The sequence below is a fragment of the Anolis sagrei genome, chromosome 2 (genome assembly GCF_037176765.1).
Source record: "Anolis sagrei isolate rAnoSag1 chromosome 2, rAnoSag1.mat, whole genome shotgun sequence".
In the NCBI taxonomy this organism is placed as follows: domain Eukaryota; kingdom Metazoa; phylum Chordata; class Lepidosauria; order Squamata; family Dactyloidae; genus Anolis; species Anolis sagrei.
In genome coordinates this window covers 66002149-66022141 of record NC_090022.1, presented here as the reverse complement: position 1 = coordinate 66022141, position 19993 = coordinate 66002149, and the positions used below count along the sequence as shown (strand labels likewise).

At 36.7% G+C, this 19993-nt stretch overlaps 1 protein-coding gene across 20 annotated transcripts in view; it reads left to right on the top strand.

The window, feature by feature from the left end:
* Window positions 1–19541, top strand: part of ATP2B2 (ATPase plasma membrane Ca2+ transporting 2) — a 572092-nt gene extending 552551 nt beyond the window's left edge. For 15 of the 20 annotated variants that reach the window (XM_067463583.1, XM_067463578.1, XM_067463579.1 and 12 more), the window contains one exon: window positions 16243–19541. In XM_067463583.1, the coding sequence (XP_067319684.1) occupies window positions 16243–16554 (312 nt within the window). In that variant the 3' untranslated portion in view covers window positions 16555–19541. Of the gene's footprint in view, window positions 1–1245; window positions 1295–6546; window positions 6719–10812; window positions 10869–16242 lie in introns of all 20 variants that reach the window. The other 5 variants (XM_060765928.2, XM_060765925.2, XM_067463587.1 and 2 more) reach the window with 3 other exon arrangements.
* Window positions 19542–19993: the final 452 nt, after the last annotated feature.

The window sequence follows — 19993 nt, the reverse complement described above, 5'->3', positions numbered from 1 at the left end:
GCTTTGTTGCCTTTATTTTAATACCAGAATGTTAAATTTTCCCATTCATTACGAATATCTCACTTTTTAAAACCAAAATAAGAGATACAAATGTGCAACCTCTATGTTTGTGAGTGAAAGAAAAATATGAAAATGAATGAATTTATTTTACAGCAAAATATACTTTACAAACAAGATTGTTATTCAGACATGTAAATTTCAATAATCATTTATCCCGCTTTCTGATTGAGGATGTTTGTCATTAATGTAAATATGAAGTTATCATGTGAAATGCTTTCTGGTGAGAATGGTTTTGTTCAGAGTTTTGATAAGGTGGGCGTTCAATTAGTAGAGAAATAGACTATAGTAAAAACTCTGCTTTGCATTTTCAGAGAAGCTTTTAGGTTCAGTTACCTGTCCCAGAAGCCTTAACTTTAAAAAACAAGCAAACTGACCTTATTAAGATAAATGGGCAAAAGTATGATAAGTGGGACCCTACGCATAGCTGGAACCTGTACACTGATTGCACAACGCATGTCAGAATTAATGAAGGGAAGTCCACTTGGACTGCTCCCAGCTGCTGGGGCTGCTTTCTTCGAAGGGCGGAAAGTGTGCTGGCAGCTGGGGAAGGTTTTTAAAATGCCCTAGTGCAAACAGAGCGGCAGGAATCAGATTCCTTCCTTCCCCTCTTCTTGTGCTTTCCCCTGCCTGCTTTCTGACAGTGGAGGAGCCGGGGCTCTGGGAGGGCAGAACACGTAAGCTGTAGACCCCCTCCTTCGCAGCTGCATCTCTCACTTGCTGCACTGTCTCACACACATGTTCCCTTCATGAATTCTGACTCATAGTGCACAACCGGCGTAGGGTCCCAGCTATAATACTTTTGCTGATAAATGCAAAGGAGTTTTCAAAAGGAAAAGATTTGCTTTTTGTTACCTTTTGTTTTTGTTTGTGCGAGAAAGGTACTTGATGCACAAAAAAACCTACATGGCCTTTGTTGGTGGTTTTTTAAATCATTAATTTATATATATATATTATCAAATGCAAGAAAGGAGAGGGAAATGGTATGGTAAATACTCTTTAGGTTTGTGCTTACGACTGAGTAAATTTGCAGTATCCTCTGGGTAAGTAATTAAATGAAGTTCTGTAGGGTTGGATCTAGGAGCACTCTCCAACAGACAAGGTTCTTTAACTATTTGCCAGTTGGGGGCTATTATCAGCCCTGACCTACCTTCTAAATGTGAATTATTTTCTTCCTGGTGGCTGTAGGAGGAGTTTTGTCTCTTGACATTTCTATCAGGATGTCTTTCTGGTTGTGGTGAGTGTAAACAACAAAGAGCAAATTCTGCTCTCAGATTCCCTTGTAGATTGAGAAATAACCTTTAGTTCTTCTATATATCTTTAACCTCATAATCCATGGAAAATTCTTGTTACTGTTCAACAATTAAACAAAAATAAACTATAATAATGTTTTCTTGCTAACCATAATTCTTCAGTTTCCTTTCTACTTAGATATAGCCCTAATGTGATAGGAGCCATTGATCTGTTCCCTACCAGTAGGTTTTTGTAATTACTTACTCCCATCCCTTTTGTGTCCTATGTGTTTTGTGTTCATTGGACATCAGTCTGCAATGAGTCTGGAAAGGGTTTTGTGTGATGTTTCAGTGGATCCTGGGGAAGCCTCTTTAAGTTGGTAAAATAAATATAAAAGCTATTGCTGGAACCAAAAGGGTTAGGGTTGCTGGAACTTTCAGGGCAGCAACATCTGGAGAGCTCCATGATTACAATCTCTGGGTAAATCCAATTAATCCCAACTGAAGTAGACCCATGTTATGTGTGAACTTTTATATCCAGTCATTGGATCTACTTTGGTTCAGCCTAATGATTGGATTCTACCCCCACCCCCTTGTTAGTAAATATCTGTTGCTTTGTTCCTAAATTTGTTGGCTTCAGGTTCCATTGTGGGGAGAAAGGCAGGATATAACTCACACAATAAAAATATAATATAGATCAGTGGTTCTCAACTTGTTGGTCCCCAGATGTTTTGGCCTACAAATTCCAGAAATCCCAACCACTTTACCAGCTTTTGGGATTTCTGGGAGTTGAAGGCCAAAACATCTGGAGACCCACAGGTTGAGAACCACTGATATAGATGTTCTCTCAAGTGCAAGTCTAGTTCCATGAATGCTCTTAATTTATTTTAATTTAATTTTTCTAACAGACTTTCCTTTTCATTTATTTTTGTAAGTAAGGGTAGTTCTACTCAGACACTAAAATCAAGTTAGGAAGTGGATTAAACCAAAACGGTTCTGCTGTAGAGCACCTAATCACCCTCGGAACTGGTTCGAAGCTAGCATTGTGGCCACAGTATCTGCTGATTGCAGATTGGAAATGAACCCAGGAATATTATTTTTTCTTGCCCAGTCTGCTAAGATGTGCATCACCACATCCATTTGGAATCAGTGCTATGGGAACAATGAAAATGGTTGGAAAGCAGGAGTTCCATGGGAATTATTATGTGGTTTCTACTCCTGGGAAAATAATTGATTACCTTCCAGTCAGCTGTGTTTTGGCATTTTTAAAAAGTGCTTCAGTGCTAGCAGTGTTCTGATGAGTGTGCTGCATTTTATGGTCCCAGTTCAAGCCTGAACAGTTTTTTAAAAACACTGTCTTAAACATGTGTACGTTTTGGGGAGTATATGACTCTCAGAGGTTGGGAGATTCTTCAGGTTCCTCAGGGTTATTTCCTATTTTGAGAAAGAAAAGAAAGAAAAGAAAGAAAGAAGACTTCCTAGTCATAGGAAAATTAGGACAGTCTTCTGAGAATTTCATGCAGTTGTTGGATTTTTTTTAAATACATCTCTTGCAAACACAAACAACTTTCAGTAAATTTCCAGTCACTCAAAGATGTTTCCATACAGAGTAATGGGGGGTTAGTATTGAAATATAGGTAATAATCAGTTACCTAAAAAGCAAAACAAAACATTACATCTTTTTCTTTTAAAAGCAAAGACAAAATTATACCTTTTAAAGTATTGTCTTCATTGGCTTTATACAAAGGGTAAACTTTCAATAGGATCTGCCACCAGAATTGCCATTGTTTTTTTTTCTCGCTGTTTGAAATTCCATCTGTTTGATGCCACTTTAGCTGCCAACATCCTATCAAATCTTGGGATTTGCAGTTTTGAGAGATACTTTGTAGAAGAAAAGATGAATACTTCACATAACTACAAATCAAAGGATTCCATAGAATGGTCATGACAGATAAAGTGATGTGAAAGTAACATAATTGTGTAGTGTAAAAGAAACCCAGTGCTACTTTCCAGTAATGATTCAATAAAGTGAAAAATATATTTAGCTACTCTCCTCTGAAGAAACAGCCAGTCACATCTTTGTGATATCAGTAATGAATGTTGATCTGTCTTAAATTTTATCCTTTCTTTGATCTGAATGTCTTTTTTATCATGTAGGCACACTGTGAAGGTATCATTTTTTAAAAGAAAGTAGAATTGTTAAATTGATTTTAGAATATTCATTCTGTAATATGTGTAGTCATTGCTTATAGAGACTCTCCGGGCCCATCTACATTGCCATATAGTCCAGTTTCTGCATCTGGGTTATCTGTTTTGAACTGGCAGTGTAGATTAGTGTAATCTAGTTCAAAAGCAGATAACCTGGATTCAGAAACTTGGTTATATGGCAATGTAGATCCAGAAAACTGAACTAGCTCTATTGGAAATTGCGTTACAATTCTGCAATAGAATGGTTTAAATCTGTATTAAATGGTGCACTAGGATTTTTTCTTCTTCTGGTAATTAAAGCTTCCATAATATTAGAAATGCAATCTCCATGAGCCAAACTTGGTTCCCAGTTACTATTATCTCCCAGTATGTATTCCTTGGTACAGTATTGTACTTTTTGAATTGCATGGTCTGTCAAGGCACTGAAGAGTAGGAATCCTGAATTAAGCATACATATATAGAGCAAAATATAGATAACCACAATTGAGATTGACAGCTAATTATTATCTGGTCTCATGTATGTAGCAAGGCTTTCAAGACAGCCTCTTCTTTAAATATGAGTACAGGCAGTCCCCAAGTTGCAAACAAGGTTCTGTAGAATTGTTCTTAAGTTGAATTTGTATGTAATTTGGAACAGTTAAAATTTAAATATAATTCCTGCCATATATGTGTATACATGCACAAACACACACACACAGAGAGAGAGAGAGAGTGCTTTGGATAGCATAGGGAAGGTGTTTGCTTTGCTGTCTGTGCTCCTGTTGAGAAAATTTCACCTCTCTTTCTGTCCCTGTGATAACTGGTGATAATTAGTGATAAAGCTTCAGTGGAGACACATTTCCTCCCATGACAACCCTTTCAGGAGTGAATTCCCCTTCTTATGGGTAGATTTCTATCACGTCCTGTTGTTTCATCCCCATTCTTAACTAGGAGTTGTTTGTAAGTTGCATGTTCGTAACTCGGGCACTGTATATACAAGATGCTGTTATTCTGTAATTCCTGTGTATCTTCCCATTGGTTCCAGTCACCATTCTCACACTCCACAGTATTTTGGAGATTCCCTTCAAAATTGAGTTTGGTTCTGTGTAGACATACTGATTCCTGTACAGAAATTTTCTCACCCATAAGGAACCATTTTGTGGGTGTCTGTGTGTGCATGTAGCTACAAAACTACATGCAGATTTGTGTAAAATAAATATCAAAATGTGAAGATTCTCACCACACCATGATAATGTTTTATTATTAGTGTTTTTGAATAGTGTTTCTATTTAATACTTTCCAAGGGCAAAAAGGGAGAGCCCACTTGCAAGCCAAGAATCCTCTCCAGTAGATGGTTCTTCCTTCCCTCTATCATCATTTTTATCATGCATCCTCTTTTCTTTTTTTTTTAAACCCTCTTCACACAATGCACAGTGTATAATGGTTTCTGTAGTGAATTTATCTGAGGAATATACTGGAAATTTGCAATAGTTCTCTGATGTTCTTTTCTCATATTTTCTTTCCTACTAATGTGGAGGGCTTGGAAGAGGAACTTTGTTGGACTACAACTTACATGAGATCCCAGGCAGTATGGTCAGTGACCATAATGGCTGAAGGATTCTGGGACACCCCCCCCCCCCTCCCGCGCGCTTTTCAAAAAAAGAATTACTTTTCCAAGCTCTAGCAAAATGTCATGTAACCATATTATAACACATCTTACACATCATATAGATAGAACTACCACATATTCCACACCTGTCACATGTGTTATCTAACTGTAATTCTGATAGCAATGTACGGTAAGTCAGTGTTGTTATCCCCCACATCACAGATGGGGTAACTGAGAATGAGAGAGTTTATGTTAGTGAGTTTATGGAAGATTTATAAACTTCCTGATGCATAGCCTAGCCAATAAGGAAATCCTGTGAGGTGTCATCTTTTTCAATTGAAATTTTTAACTTGTTGCCTGCCATTTTGACCTTAGGCACCACAATATGTTGATGTATTTGATAAGAGAAATACATATTTAAATTACAGTATTTATAGCTGGAAAACATTTTAAGAATGCAGCTTTCATAATTAGTTTCATTTCTGGTAAATGTTTAAAATGACTTTTTTTCCTTGGGATTAAACTGTATACTAATTTTACAAATGAACCCATTAAAAAGAAAACTGATTACTGTCACAGTGACTGATTTGTATGGCATATATTAAGCAACAAGTATGCTGTTATTTTATGCAATCTTTTACACACTAATCTGGGAGTAAATTCAATTGAATTCAGTGGTGCTTACCTTAGAGTAGACTTGCATAGAATTGCTATTTTAAGGTATTACCATATATTACGCAAGATTGGGAAGGACTGATTTTTCCCCTCATTTGTTGGGAACCACATGCAGAGAAATATTATGATAATACTTTCATATGTAGTCAGCTGAAATGTATGTGATTTTTTTTGCTATAATAAGACAATCTATTGAAATCCAAGGTTGGCAAAAATGCACATAGTATTATTTAGGACTGAATCTTTGGCCCAGTCACACTACAGAATTATAATGCTACTATTCCATTGTAACTACCATGGTTCTGTCCTATTTAATCATAGGAGTGGCTGTTTTGAAAGGGGCATGGAAAATTATACGCTAGATGCTCCTCCAGTGTCTCAGCAGAGTTTTAACTCCAGGTTTCCATAGTCTGCAGCCATGACAGTTAAAGTCAAATAATAATGCTATAATACTGTAATGAAAATAGGCTGCCATTGAATTAATCGGATGAGTCAATAGCTCAATGCATCTATTGTAGTTGGAAATTCCGATAGGTTTAGACTGTTCTTTTCTATCTACCAGAAATTTGTAGCCATACATTGCTGCAACAGCACTAGGATTGCATAAAGTTGCTTTGTACAAAAACTGCCCATCGTTCAAATTTTTTAAAGGTGCTTTTATGCCTTTGATTTTGGAAATCAACTGGAGATTTGTGCAAGCTGTGGGGGTAAATATTATTCCTGCTGTCAGTTGCATAGCTGTGTCCATTCCTCAAGCAACTTGTCTCGTTCTTTCCTCCATTGCAGATCGAAGTAGTCAATACTTTCAAGAGTGGCACTTCCTTTCAGGGGGCTCTCAGGAGACAATCCTCCGTCACAAGCCAGAACCAGGATGTAACCAATATTTCTAGCCCTAGCCACGTTTCGTTATCCAATGCTCTTTCCTCTCCTACCAGCACACCTGCTGCGGCGGCTGGGCGTGAGTGTGAATTCTTAATGCATCTGGGTTCAGAGATGCCAACTTACCTAGCAGTCATTCAAGACTGAGCCACTGACTAAGTCTTTCCCTATCTTTTGCTATCCTGAGATAAATCACATAGGTGAACTGTGTATGCTGACACAACATAGGAACATTTTGCTGCACTCTTCTTTAAAGAGCCTCATGATCACTAGCAGAGTCTGTCTATAGGGTCTTGCTATTCTTCAGTCATGAAATGAACACTAATTTCTCTCAGAATGTAATGCCTCTGTATGACATTTCTGAAGAGTTCATCTGCTCACAGTTCTTCTCTCAATCTGCACACTCTGTTTTAACTGTCGCATAGTTTTTCTGAGGATGACTTCTCTTATAATAATTCAGTCTCTAGTACTATCCGGCAATAAAACCTTAGAAAAATATATAAACTCATGCATGCTCTAAGTTACTAAATAGTTCCCAAATTTACTATTGAACTAATGCATTTAAGTACAAATATAGTTAAATAATTTAAAGAATATATTTATTTAATAAACAAGAAAAGTTCCATAATGTATTTATACCAATACTAAAATATTAAATTAGGAATAAAAGAAGCTCTCTTTGTGAGGCTCATCACCAAATTTCACAAACAGGGTTATTAACACTGACATTCCTTATCTGCATCTTAAACTTAAAAACATTTTTGGAGAGAAGAAAGAGAGAGAGAGAGAGATTAAAATAAATACACAGAGATAATATTTTCTTTTTGTTCTCTTTGCTCAGCTCTTCTCCACTGTGGGTTAGCTGGCAAACTATTCAGTTTTGTTCCCCATTCTGTCCTGTGAGCTGATGGTTAAGATCAGTCTCTTGTATTCAGACTTGAATTGGCATATTTTAGTGCAAGGTATCTTGGTCCTCCATGCACAGTTTCTGTTTCTGGAATGGCAAGGTATAGTTTTACATTGCTGTAGAATTAATGTCATTTCTGGATACTAATTAATTAAGAGTCTTTAAAATTGCTTTGTATTCTAATCTTTAAAAAGATAAGTATATCTCCCATTAATTTCTAATAGTTATCTTTAAGAAAAAGCAGTAAAGGGAGAAGGAGTTCTGATCTTCTTCCTCTCTGCACCCAATCTGGATTATATATAGAAGATAAAACTTTTGGTTTTTACAGGCTTTTATATCTTTTAAGCCTATTCCCTTTGTCTATATCAGGAATGTGTTCTTCCAGAAGGCTTATCTAATCTTACATATTATATCAGACCTCCACTTCCAAAGCCAAATTCAACCTCTGAAGCTGAGGTCCAATTTTGCATCTGTTACCTTCTGTTCCTACTAAAAGGTCTACAGATCTTGTACTGGTGGTGCTAAGGCACCAAACCAGAAGAGGTTAAAAAACAAGTAAACTGAGAGTGTTGGCAGACTGGAGGAAACTGTGGATGCCAGTTTTTTATACTGAGGTTCACTGGAAAAGAGTTCTCCTGGAGTACCTCTACTACTATAGTGTCTGTGGCTTTTGCAGCCGATGAGTAGTACTTTGCCTGAGTATCATCTGTCAGCCATTGTAAAACCTAGCAGCACCATTCACAAAGGAAATAATTTTCTTAAAACCAAAATTAAAGAAAAACCTCAGCAGATGTCACTCCTTTTTTCCACATGGTTGAACACTGAGTTCCTCCGACCTAGGAATACAATTGTCCTGCCAAAAAAAAAACCCAAAAAACAAAAAACCATTAAGGCCTGTAATCAGATATTGCTGTTGCAATATTTTAATTGCTATCAAGATCAATGAAATGATAATATTTAGCATTTTACATGTGACATAATTAAATAGTATATCATTCTATCCCATTGAGAGTAGGACTGAAGCAAGATAAGCTTTGCCAGATAGTGCTTTAGTGTTATTTATATTAGCTGAGCGACAAAAACTGTTTCACTTATAGTCCTGAATTCTTTTGGTAAACCTGGTTAGAGCTGAAACATTGAATCAATGGGATTTACCTTTGAGACATTGATTCAATGGATCTACTCTCAATGGGGCTAAACAACAGAATTTTATTCATAGTTACACAAAAGTTGCAGGAATCTCATATAAACATGATTTTACAATTGACATGGATGGTTTACATTCGGTTTTTCTGACTAATAGATCAGCCATTTCCCTCAGCAGAATGAGGAGCTGGACAGTTTTCTGTGAGCCTATATTTCCCTATGGAGTCTCAATATGTGATCCAGAGGGTTGTGGGACCCTTCAAAACAGAGTAAGAAAAAGTTTTAGGCACCCTAGTGAGGAGGACAGATAGAGGAGTCCCCCTGCATAAGTGAAAGTCTGTTCCTATCAGAGAATTTTGCTTTCTTTGATATATACAGACAGCAACTTTAAATTTATGAGACAAAAATGCAGTATCTTTTGTATGGCGCTGTCTGGTCAGGGGTCCTTTAAAGTTGACTTTAAAAAAACAGAGTAAAAGACAGCATAACAGACACGAGACCTAGAGAATTGCATGCTCTGTCTTTCCAAACTAATATCACTCTGATGAAAATTTAGGCTGCAGCTGGCATGAGAGGCTAACTTTACTTGAGGGCCCAGAGATGATTGCAAAAAAGTCTGTGCATTTCTCCTTCCTCTGTCATTTAATTTTCTTTATCACCCTATTCTGGTGGATTGAAAATCATGATATTTTTGTTTTAATTTTAAAACTGTAGTTTATATTATAATAACACATTTTCAAAATAACATTTTGAATCATATATGGCACTTTCTGTAAAACATTATGGTTATATGGTTTGGCATACAAAGACAAAGAAGCTGAACTGTTAAGTGATACATATTTCCTTTATTACTAAACCTGAATGCTGCCTAGCTTACCTGTTAAAATAAACATTCCTGAAATAATTTTCAATCTTGATGAAAAACAAGGAACTATGCAATGTGGTTGCCTTTAGTTTCCATTAAATATACTCTATATGCAAATGTGTAAGTTTAGAAATATTAGTCAAAAAGTCAACACAAAAATGTGGGTGTACTTATCGATGGGTCAATGGGAATACTGTACCTCAACTCTTTCTTTTTTTAAAAAAAGAAGCCACTTCTTTTCCCAAGTAGCATGGCAAAAGGCAAGAGCTTAGTGGGTTCCAGGAGAATCTAAAACACCACTGACTTCCCTCTCCGCCATGGTACTCTTTCTGGCCTGAAGTGACATTGGTGCTTTTCCCTCTATGTGGAATGACCCTCAAATTATCCATAGGCCACAGTAAAATTTTGGCCTCTAAACCTTCATTCAGCTTAGTATATATGGTAGTTCTCTTCTCGCACTTTAACTAAAGGAAATTTAGTTAAAGTTGCCCACCTAGTGATCTTCCATTTAGTGGGCCACTTTGCATCAACTATCACAAATAGCTCAGGGTGTGTGTATGTGTGTATATGGGGAGGGGGGAGAGGCAGCAATTACTTCTTTCGTTTTTCCTTTTTTTTTTTTTTTGAGGCCCAATTTGGTAGAATTTGGACATGCTTGCAACTTTTATAAATAGGACACCAGACACATCTGCTATAGGCAGCAGAATTCTTCCAAATGTCTATTACATAGAAAGACATAGAGAGGCCCATTTTTATTTTTACTCCTTTTGAAATATGTTCAGAATGTTAAAAACAAAGTAATTTATTCACCATGTGGAGACTGCACATGCTTTAGCTGTGGTTTGGTGAATTGGCTTGGAAAACTGGCAGAGTAGTCACAAGATTTGCCCCACTTGTACAAACAGCACTTATGTGGTGATGCCAGTCTATATAACCAACATAAGCGCATGGGTGTACTGTGAGAGTGTATTGTCCGAGAGAAATGCTGTTCCATGTTTTAAATATTCAGAGCATATTTCAAATGGAGAGGAAATCTGCATCAGTTTACTCAGCCCTTGTAGTCTTGCCTTTGCATCGCCATACCTCTAACCAAAAATAGCAACTGTTAATCCTGAGTTGGCATCTCTTGGCAAATTGACTTTGTGTTTACAGTATAAACTAATCTCCTTACTGTCCTTTCAAAAGAATTGAATTATTTGCTTTCTCAGTGCCCTACTCTCTACTTTCTGAATATTAAATGTGTTTGTTTTCCCAGAGGGCTAGAGATCACTGGACAAAAGGGTTCAGCAGGAGAGAGTGAAATAAAAAGAGGTTGTGAGTCTTTAACCTTGAGCCTGACAATGAATGTGAACCAAACTCCAAATACTTGGCTTATATGAAGCCAGGTAAACATTCGAGTATAAGCCCATATGCTACCTGCTGTAGTCCAACTGAAAAGTGGCCCTGTGTGTTTACATGGCATTATTGTGTCAGGAGTGATATTCTATATACTTTAGCAGGATGGGGTTTTTCTTCTTTTTCCAAAGATGGTAAAATCTGCAGTATCTAAAAATTATATTTATATCCTTTCTTTGCCAGATGCAACTAGTCTCACTTTCAGGGTGGGACAAAACTGAAACATTCTTCATTGCAGCAGCAGAGAAGAAAGAAGTGGAAACACAAAAGCCATGTCAAAATGTCCTGATGTGTTGTACCCAAATCCATCCAAGAACCTTTGTTAAGAGCAGTTTCTTTTTTTTCCTGTTGTCTTCATTCTTGTAAGAAAAGGGAGCTGTGTAACTCATTGTTCGTCATTCCTTCGCATTGTCCGTTTCATAAAATATGTTCATTACATTAACACCATGTAGTTGATATCTGTTTCTGTTTTGGTATTGTCCCCACATATGCTTGTAGTAAGCAAGCATAGAAACAGTTCTTTAGAAAGCCATTAAATCTTGACTACTTAAATAAATAATCTCATAGGCTGCCACTTCAGTCTTCAAGTCTCAGTTCACTGATCTAGTTAAATACTGATAGATAAATGTATCTTTAAATTTAACTTCAGTAGAAACTAGTTATGAAAATCAGAAAGATAAAAATAAATGCAAATATGTTAAATATGATTATATATCAGTGGAACCTCCCTTTCCTTCCCGTCTTTCCCCTCCTCTCTGCTCACATGCAAGTTTTCTTTTGCTGTTCAGCATCTTCTGGCATGTAGAGATTGCTTCCAGAAGGTGAACCTATGTAGTAGTACACGTATCTAAACATTAGGAGTGCAATTCTTTTTTACATTTCATTTTTGAGGGAAGGAACAAGTAATCTTACTAATTTTCTTCCCACTGCAAAAAAAAAAAAAAAGCCTTCAATAGCTGTGAAGCTTTTGAGGCTTTAGCATTCTTTCAGTTTTGTTTTGGTTTTGTTTTGTTTTGGAGAGGATTGCATTTTCTCTGCAGGAGAAAATGTTGGTTCCTATAGGGAAAAACATGCCAAGTTTGTTCATAAGATTATCTTTCACAGTCTAAGAGTTTTCCAACACTTGAGAAACACATTTTTAATCATTTGAAAAATATTTTCAAATATGCTCATCATCCTTACTACATATGCCACACATCTGTAACCTGTTGGGAAGCATGCAGTGTGTTTCTCCCAGCCTAATTTCACTCATTGTCCTAAATTGCCCTTCAAAAAGAGCCTTTAATATTGAAAGTAAAAGAAAAATGCTTTACTCCAGCAAACACAAAGAATAAGCAAATGCAATTGAAAATGCAAAAGAAAACAAGGAAGTCTTAATCCAGACACAAATTCAAATTTCTTACAAGGTCCTCAAAAGAAACACCAGTCTTCCATCAGACAACAGATGATGAACTAAGTTCTTAGCAGCAGACACAAAGCAGAATTCCATAGGAGTGAAAACAGCAGTATCAGGGTTGTTACCAGGTAAAGCTGATAATCCTGCCTCCGATTTATAGCCCTGAATTCCCTACGCAGGAGGAGGTAGGGTGTCTCCTAATTAGTTCTGCATTTTTAGCAGCTATTCTGGCTGTACAGCATCTGTGCTCTGTCTCTTTTCATCTCTCTAGAAATGTGGGCACTTTCAAACCCTCATTGTATGATTCTTCTTCTCCCTCCAAATCCTGAGCACTTTCTTGCTCCCCTTCCTCTTCCGAAGATGAGGAATCCCCAACACTCATGTCTCTACACCTTGATAGGAAAATTCTTTAACATTTTATTTTATTTATTTATTTATTGTCATGTCAGGAGCGACTTGAGAAACTGCAAGTCGCTTCTGGTGTGAAAGAATTGTCCGTCTGCAAGGATGTTGCCCAAGGGACGCCTGGATGATTTGATGCTTTTATCATCCTTGTGAGAGGCTTCTCTCATGTCCCCACATGAGGAGCTGGAGTTGATAGAGGGACCTCATCGGCCTCTCCCCGGATTTGATCCTGCAACCTGTCGGTCTTCAGTCCTGCCAGCACAGGGGTTTAACCCCTGCGCCACCGGGGGCTCCAACATTTTATTGGGAAATTGTAAAAAAAGAAAAGAAAAACAGGGCATGATCTTTTTATTGTTAGTTTCACTTGACTGTTCCCAACAAGAGATAATATCACTGGGAAAATAAAATATATGAAGCTATATATTCAGGGCTGTTTTATATGCTGGGGACAAATAGCTGACATAATGCAGTGGACTGTTGCTGTTAAACATCTTTAGCCAATAAGGGAATGTCATTATGATAACAGTTGGGCTTTTAAGTTATTAATAACTTCCAAGTCCTAAAACTTTAATAATTGCCAGCCTCATGGTATTATTGTAAAATTAAAGGATGCATAAGATTTTACACATTTACTTTCCTTACCTTATCATCAACTTCTGTCTAAATATCCTAAAGGCATGAGATCACCACTGATCCTGGAGGCTAAGCAGGGTTGGTCCTGGTTAATACCTAGGTGGGAGACTGCCAACAAATGCCAGGTGCTGTAGGCTTTAATTATGCATAATGCTGCATATATACAATACTTACATTATGTATATAGTGCTATATATAATTAGGTTCTGATTTTTTCACACAGATGGTTTATATTTTTATGAGATACAGGAAGCCTGTTCTTTAGAGTTTACTTTATCACAATACTTATTTACATATGAAAGAAAGACATTGAGTGAAAATCAGTCTATGTGATCCTGCACACTTACTTTCCTAACATCCCCCTTCCCCTTTTTCCGATATTCCCTTTCATTCCAAGGCATGGTCTACTAATGTATGGCAGGGATTGCTGGCCAAATTGAGAAATAGTTTGATGAATACGCCAGTGCTCTTATCATAAACTTTTACCAAAAAATCACTGTATGAGTACTTCTTTTAGGCTACATGAAATGTTTTCCCAAAGAAATCCCCAGTCTGTCATAAAGAGCAGTATAACTTGAAAATGTCCTCATTGGCCCATTTACTTTCCAAATCAAGGGCAATCCATCAATTGCCTAGACTCCTCTTTGCAATAAAAAAAGGCCCGGAGTTGTGCTTAACTCTGTTTTCCCTCTAAACCCCAGAGTGATATCAGGAGGCAACCATCACCTATCCCTAGGCAGATGATGGAATATCAAAAACTGGGAGACTGGAACCAGATTCCTGTTGGTGCTTTACACTGATGTAGTGAACTGTTTGGAGGAGGACATAGGGAAAGGCACAGAAAGGAAAATGCACAGAAAGCTGGCACTGTTGGGAAGGAACCTGACTTGATTACATCTAACAACTTTCTCTCCTAATAATAATGGCTTTCTTTGCCTTGTCCCATTGTCATAGCACCTTCAACCATTTGACTCAAGATGCTGGCCATTGTAACATTAATTACATGATGAGAGATGACAACAGCTGTTTCCTCTTTATATTACTCCTACTAAGAATTGAATCAGCCACAAAGTAATTACCAGTTACTAAAAGACAATTTCTGCTTGTGGCTCCTGCCTTGTGCCATCTTTAAAAACAAAATTGAACTAATGACTTCTGCCTTATCTCTGTCCCATTCATGGTCTCTTGGGATTTAACCCTCTGTTTAGATTTCCAAAATCTAAGCATTCTGCTGCAGCATTTCTCTAATTTCATTTGGACCAGTATATTCTAGCAGTTTCAAATTATTTTTGAAGGATGCATGCAACTTTGGATTAATAGGCAACAGAGTTTTTAAAATAAATGTTTCAGACCATGACCATTTCCATCCATTGAAGAACCCAATCAGTTCAAATGAGAGCCCGTGGCATGCCCGTCACATTTCTGCCTAAAGCATGTGTCAATGATGTCACATTCAGGTTAGCATCAATAGACGCCTCTTTGTAATTAGGAGTTAAATGGAAAGTCCAACAATCCTAGAATTCATTTAAAGTCATAATACATTTTTCAGTAGTTCACAACCTTGCCATTCTGTTTTTTCCCGTCAAGAAATGCTGTCTTTTCTTACCAGTAACAGTCAATAGAAACCTCGGCATTGGCAAGAGAAGAAATCTAAAATGCGTTTCCATGTCTGTGATGGAGGACCACATGTCCTTTTCCTGACCCAAACAACACGCTCTTTGGCTCTTGCAGTTCACTGCAGGCACAGTGGATTGGTGTGCTGTGCTGTCATGACACTGTATTTATCAAGTTGTGTGACTGATTTCTCCCATGTCCATATGGTTTAGTGAAAAAAGGCAAAAAAAATGTCTTGACTTAACTAAATGGACATTGAACAAATACTGCAGATGAGGCATAAAACTTTACCACCTTCAAATTTACTTTATCAATTGCTCTCACAAGGGGGACATTAAAATGAAGAAATCCAATGCTTTGTGATTAAATTCTATGAAACTCAGCAACCACTATATAATTTCTTTAGCGTGACTTGTTTATTAAAAAGTTCTTTTAAAGCAAATGGCTAGAACAGTGGGTCTATACTCGAGTGTTTACCTCACATATGCATGAAGTAAAAATAAAAAGTTGGATCAACGATTACATGTTCACATTATCCAGGCTTCCAAGTGTAGTTGTTGTGTGCTGATTAGCTGTGTTTATGTGATAACTGTGATTTTTTCCTGTATCGCATGCTTTTGCCTAAGTAGTTTTGTCTGCTTGGCTTTTTTGTTGTGCTCCTGGCTGCTACATTTAGTTTTTTTTTAAGTATGTATTGTTTCCCCTTACATTTGGCTCCTGTGTTTGTCTTTCATACCTATCCATCCAACTGTGTCTGTGTTTTGTGCTTTCTCGTTTGAGATGTTCAATTTGTTTTGTGTTCCTTTTTCTATATATACTTGAGACGTTTAAAACAACAACAAAAATGCTTTCTTACTTACTCACTGCAAAACTATCAACATGCATGATTCTACATTTGCATTGGAATTAACATGGCTTGTCTTTTACTAGGGATGTGCCACATGAGTGGATGTTCGCTTTCTTTAACCCGTGCGCTCCATCAGTTCTGGACACAGTTCTGATGGCTTTAAACTCATATGGTTTTAACATTGCAGCTGATTCAGACATTCAAAATGCACAAAACTGAGCCACCCGTTTATGCATTTGGCATCCAGAGACTATGGACTACAGCTGCCTGCTCTGCCGTAACCATGCACCACATTTTTCACCCCTCTTCAAAAAAAATTATATAAATCACAAGGCAGTGATTTGGTGAAAAAAGACAGTTACCACTGACATCTCTTATCTTTTCCCTCCTCTCAGATCCGCGTCGTGAAGGCATTCCGTAGCTCTCTCTATGAAGGTTTAGAAAAACCAGAATCTAGAACCTCCATTCACAACTTTATGACTCATCCTGAATTTAGGATAGAAGATTCCCAGCCCCATATCCCTCTCATTGATGACGCAGAACTAGAAGAAGACCCTGCACTCAAGCAAAACCCAAGTCCACCATCCTCACTGAACAAGAACAATAGTGCTATTGACAGTGGAATAAACCTTACGACTGACACAAGTAAATCAGCTACCTCTTCTAGTCCAGGAAGCCCTATCCATAGCCTGGAGACATCCCTTTAGCTGAAAAGGTCACTGCAAAAATAATGATATAAATAATAAAAATATATATATACATAAACAGATACGTATAAACAATGCTGGCTGAGAAGCTGTTTGAACTGCTGTTTGCAATGGACAAGGGGGGGAGTGACTCACCGATTGCAATGGTTTGGGGGGGGGGGGGAATGAATGGCTGATTTACATCTTCCCCTCTTAATCCCCTCTTCCTCCTGCAGAAACAAACAAAAACAATACAAATGCCCTCCTGCATGAATGTACTCCCATTTCCAAACTTCCCTTCTTTTTATTCCATACGCAGGAAATGCAGAGAATTTGTCTGAGGCAATTTATCCAATTCACTGTTGTATGAATTTTTTAAATGCTTGTGTGGCATGGACTCAATTGTATAGATTAATTTAAATAACCTTTTCAAAGTTGCAAAGCTTAACTTGCACAGTAGATTTGCACCAGTTGGACAGAGGAACCTAAAATAAGCATTTATGAGACTATATATAGAGATATATAAATAATATATTATAATGATATATGTGTATATATCCATATCTATATATAGATATATAGATATTCATATATATATATCCATATATATCCATATATATAGCTATAGATATACACATATATATGCATTTCTTTGTTGGCATGTTGCCTTTTTGTGCTCAAATTGCTCTATTTTAACTTATTTATGTCCTAAAAATAAAGAATGTAATTTGTTTACAGAGTTGTAGATAATAAATATCCTTAACTATTTAGGATTAAGACAGCACTTCCTGCCGAGATAATATACAAATTGCTCAATTGAATGAAATTTCTGCAATATGGCACCCTGGATGTTTTATTACAACTGTGATCTGATTTTGCCTGATAAGAGTTCTTTTTGTTTTGTTTTCAGTTTAATAATGTAGATATTGCTAGCAAATAACAAAAGAAGCCAAACTATAACACACTGGATGTAGCATTGTGATCCTGTACAGGGAGTGATGAAACAGAACGGCTTCCTTTGTTTTAAATACAAATTTACATGATCAGGTTTTTTGCTCTCTCTCTTTTTTAATGAATTGTTTGACTTTGTTTTGATGCAATACATAACAACGAGGCCATTTCCTTATTTAAGTGGCTTCTTCAACATTTTTTTAAAAGATTATAATGCAGCTCAGTGGAGTTTCTGAATATCAGTTCAAAACTAAGCTTTATTTGGCTTTGTATAGGGATCAAGCTAGCGTTGAAATATTGTGTGCTGATTCTGTTCCATTAGGAATTTAGGCTTTTATTTCTTGTCAAATATGGGCTGTTGGCATTTTGGATGAGAGCCACTATGGTTTATTGCTTTCACTGAAAAAGAAAAAAAATCATTTTATGCACTATGTAGACCTGAATGAAACTTATGAAGTGTATACTAAAATGTGCTTTGTGTGATTATTTTAAAACCAAGTTTGTCTTCCTATAGTCACATAACTATAATCCAAGAATGTTTTTCCCCCATATTATTCTGCTTTCCACAAGGAAGACCACTGAGAACATCTGCAATATTGTGGGAGACTTTTGTTTTCAAGATGGTAACAGCCCTGGTAATTTAGAAGTTGATATAATTATTATGTCAACTACTTGAACACAAAGCACTTTGTGGATCATAGATTTTTCATAAAATGACTTTTGTATTTAATACAAAGTTTGATTCAAGACTTTTCAGCATATGATCTTTTCCATAAAACTGTACAGTGCAAAAAGACATTTTGATTAATATACAATCAATTATGCTAGAAAGGTTGGGCGAAAGGCCCCTTTAATGAGCTTGAAAATGTTGTTATCACATTGCCTGCTGTTTTAAAGTTGGCTAATAAAGCAGAACAACTCTGTAGTCAGAAGAACTATTGCACGCCAGAAACCCTTCCAACAAGATGAGATTCCTGGTTAAACCACAGTTTGGAGTGGCTAACGCTCTGAGGTTGTACAGTGACTATTCAGCCAGGTAAAGTGCTGACCAGCTTGAATTGCCAGCTTCTGGACTTTCGGGAGAAGCTTTTAATGTCTCTTGGCTCTGCAAAACTCACACTCATCCAGACGTCTGGCAGAAGACCTCATCTTCCCAGGCTTAAACAACCCTCTTCTCAACAGACCATTTCTTAACTCTCAGAGCTGGCCTAAGAGCCAAACACAGCAGCTTATGATTAGAATCAAACTAATGGAAAGTTAGTGAGGGTTCAGCCTTGGACTACAAATAACACTGGCTACCTTTTGTGTAACACTGTGGTTCCGTGTTCTCCTTGGGATAGCATAATTGAGAAAATAAAGTCTATATACAGGGGAAAGCATGTGGCTTCGGACTCAAGCATCTCCAAAACCATGGGTACTGGATTTTATCTTATTTCATCATCTTAATATGGATGATTTGCCTTTTATTTTAAGTTTTTCATCACATTCTTTTTAAAAAATCATTTTGTGTGTGTGTGTGCATTGTAATACTGCTTTTGAAATAACCATTAGGGTACCAGTTGCAGACTTGAAAATACTGTTTAAAAACACAAACACTCCATTCTGTACATATATAGTTAAAAGAAGGAGAAAGAAAATAGAGCATATATTATTTGTGATGCATAGGAAACTTTGGATTCTGTAAACAGAAACCGTGCTTTATGTATATGATAAAAAGACTTTTTTTAAAAAAATGAAGGAAGATGAGCTAAAACAACTTTTCAGTTATGAGCTGTGTATATGTTCCCTTTCTATATTGCTTGCCCTCTTTGTGACAGGAAGAATGGATCAAAAAACCAAAATGATCTATATGTTGAAATTCACTGCAATACATAAAATGCTTGCTCTGGATGTACTGTACCTAAAAGCATGAGATTTGTGGAAAATTACAGCAGTACATTTGGCAATCCATCCCACTAGGGGCTATTATTCCTATATGTTTATTCATCTGTTTTTATGAATTTTTTAAATCTAGACAATAATTGTAAATAAAGAACTTACTGTCTCTGTTCATTTAATACTATGCAAAAGGTTATGCTTTCTATTGTTATTCCTACAGTGTGATGCTGGAATGTTTGTGGTTTCAAAAACAAACAAACACAAAAGTAAAATATGTGATGTAAATTATTTTATAGTTTGAAACAAAATGATAATGTTTTACTCTTGCTGCTTACTGTCTAATAGATATCTCCTAGCAGGAGCACAAGTGGAAACTAAAAGGAAAAATATAATAAATTCACAAAGCAGCATGAACAATAAAGGTCTGGATATAACATCCTTCTTTATTTCAACTTTCAGTGGATACAACACACAACATTTAAAAATCACTGGATCATGCAGTCCCTGAAATGTCAGATATTTTTTGGATAGGAGAAAAGAATATGTTGAATCAGAATTCCTGATAAGTTATGGATACAAGGGATACAGCTGGCCTCCTTATGAAGGAAGGGGCCTGTGGTTGTGGGTTAAT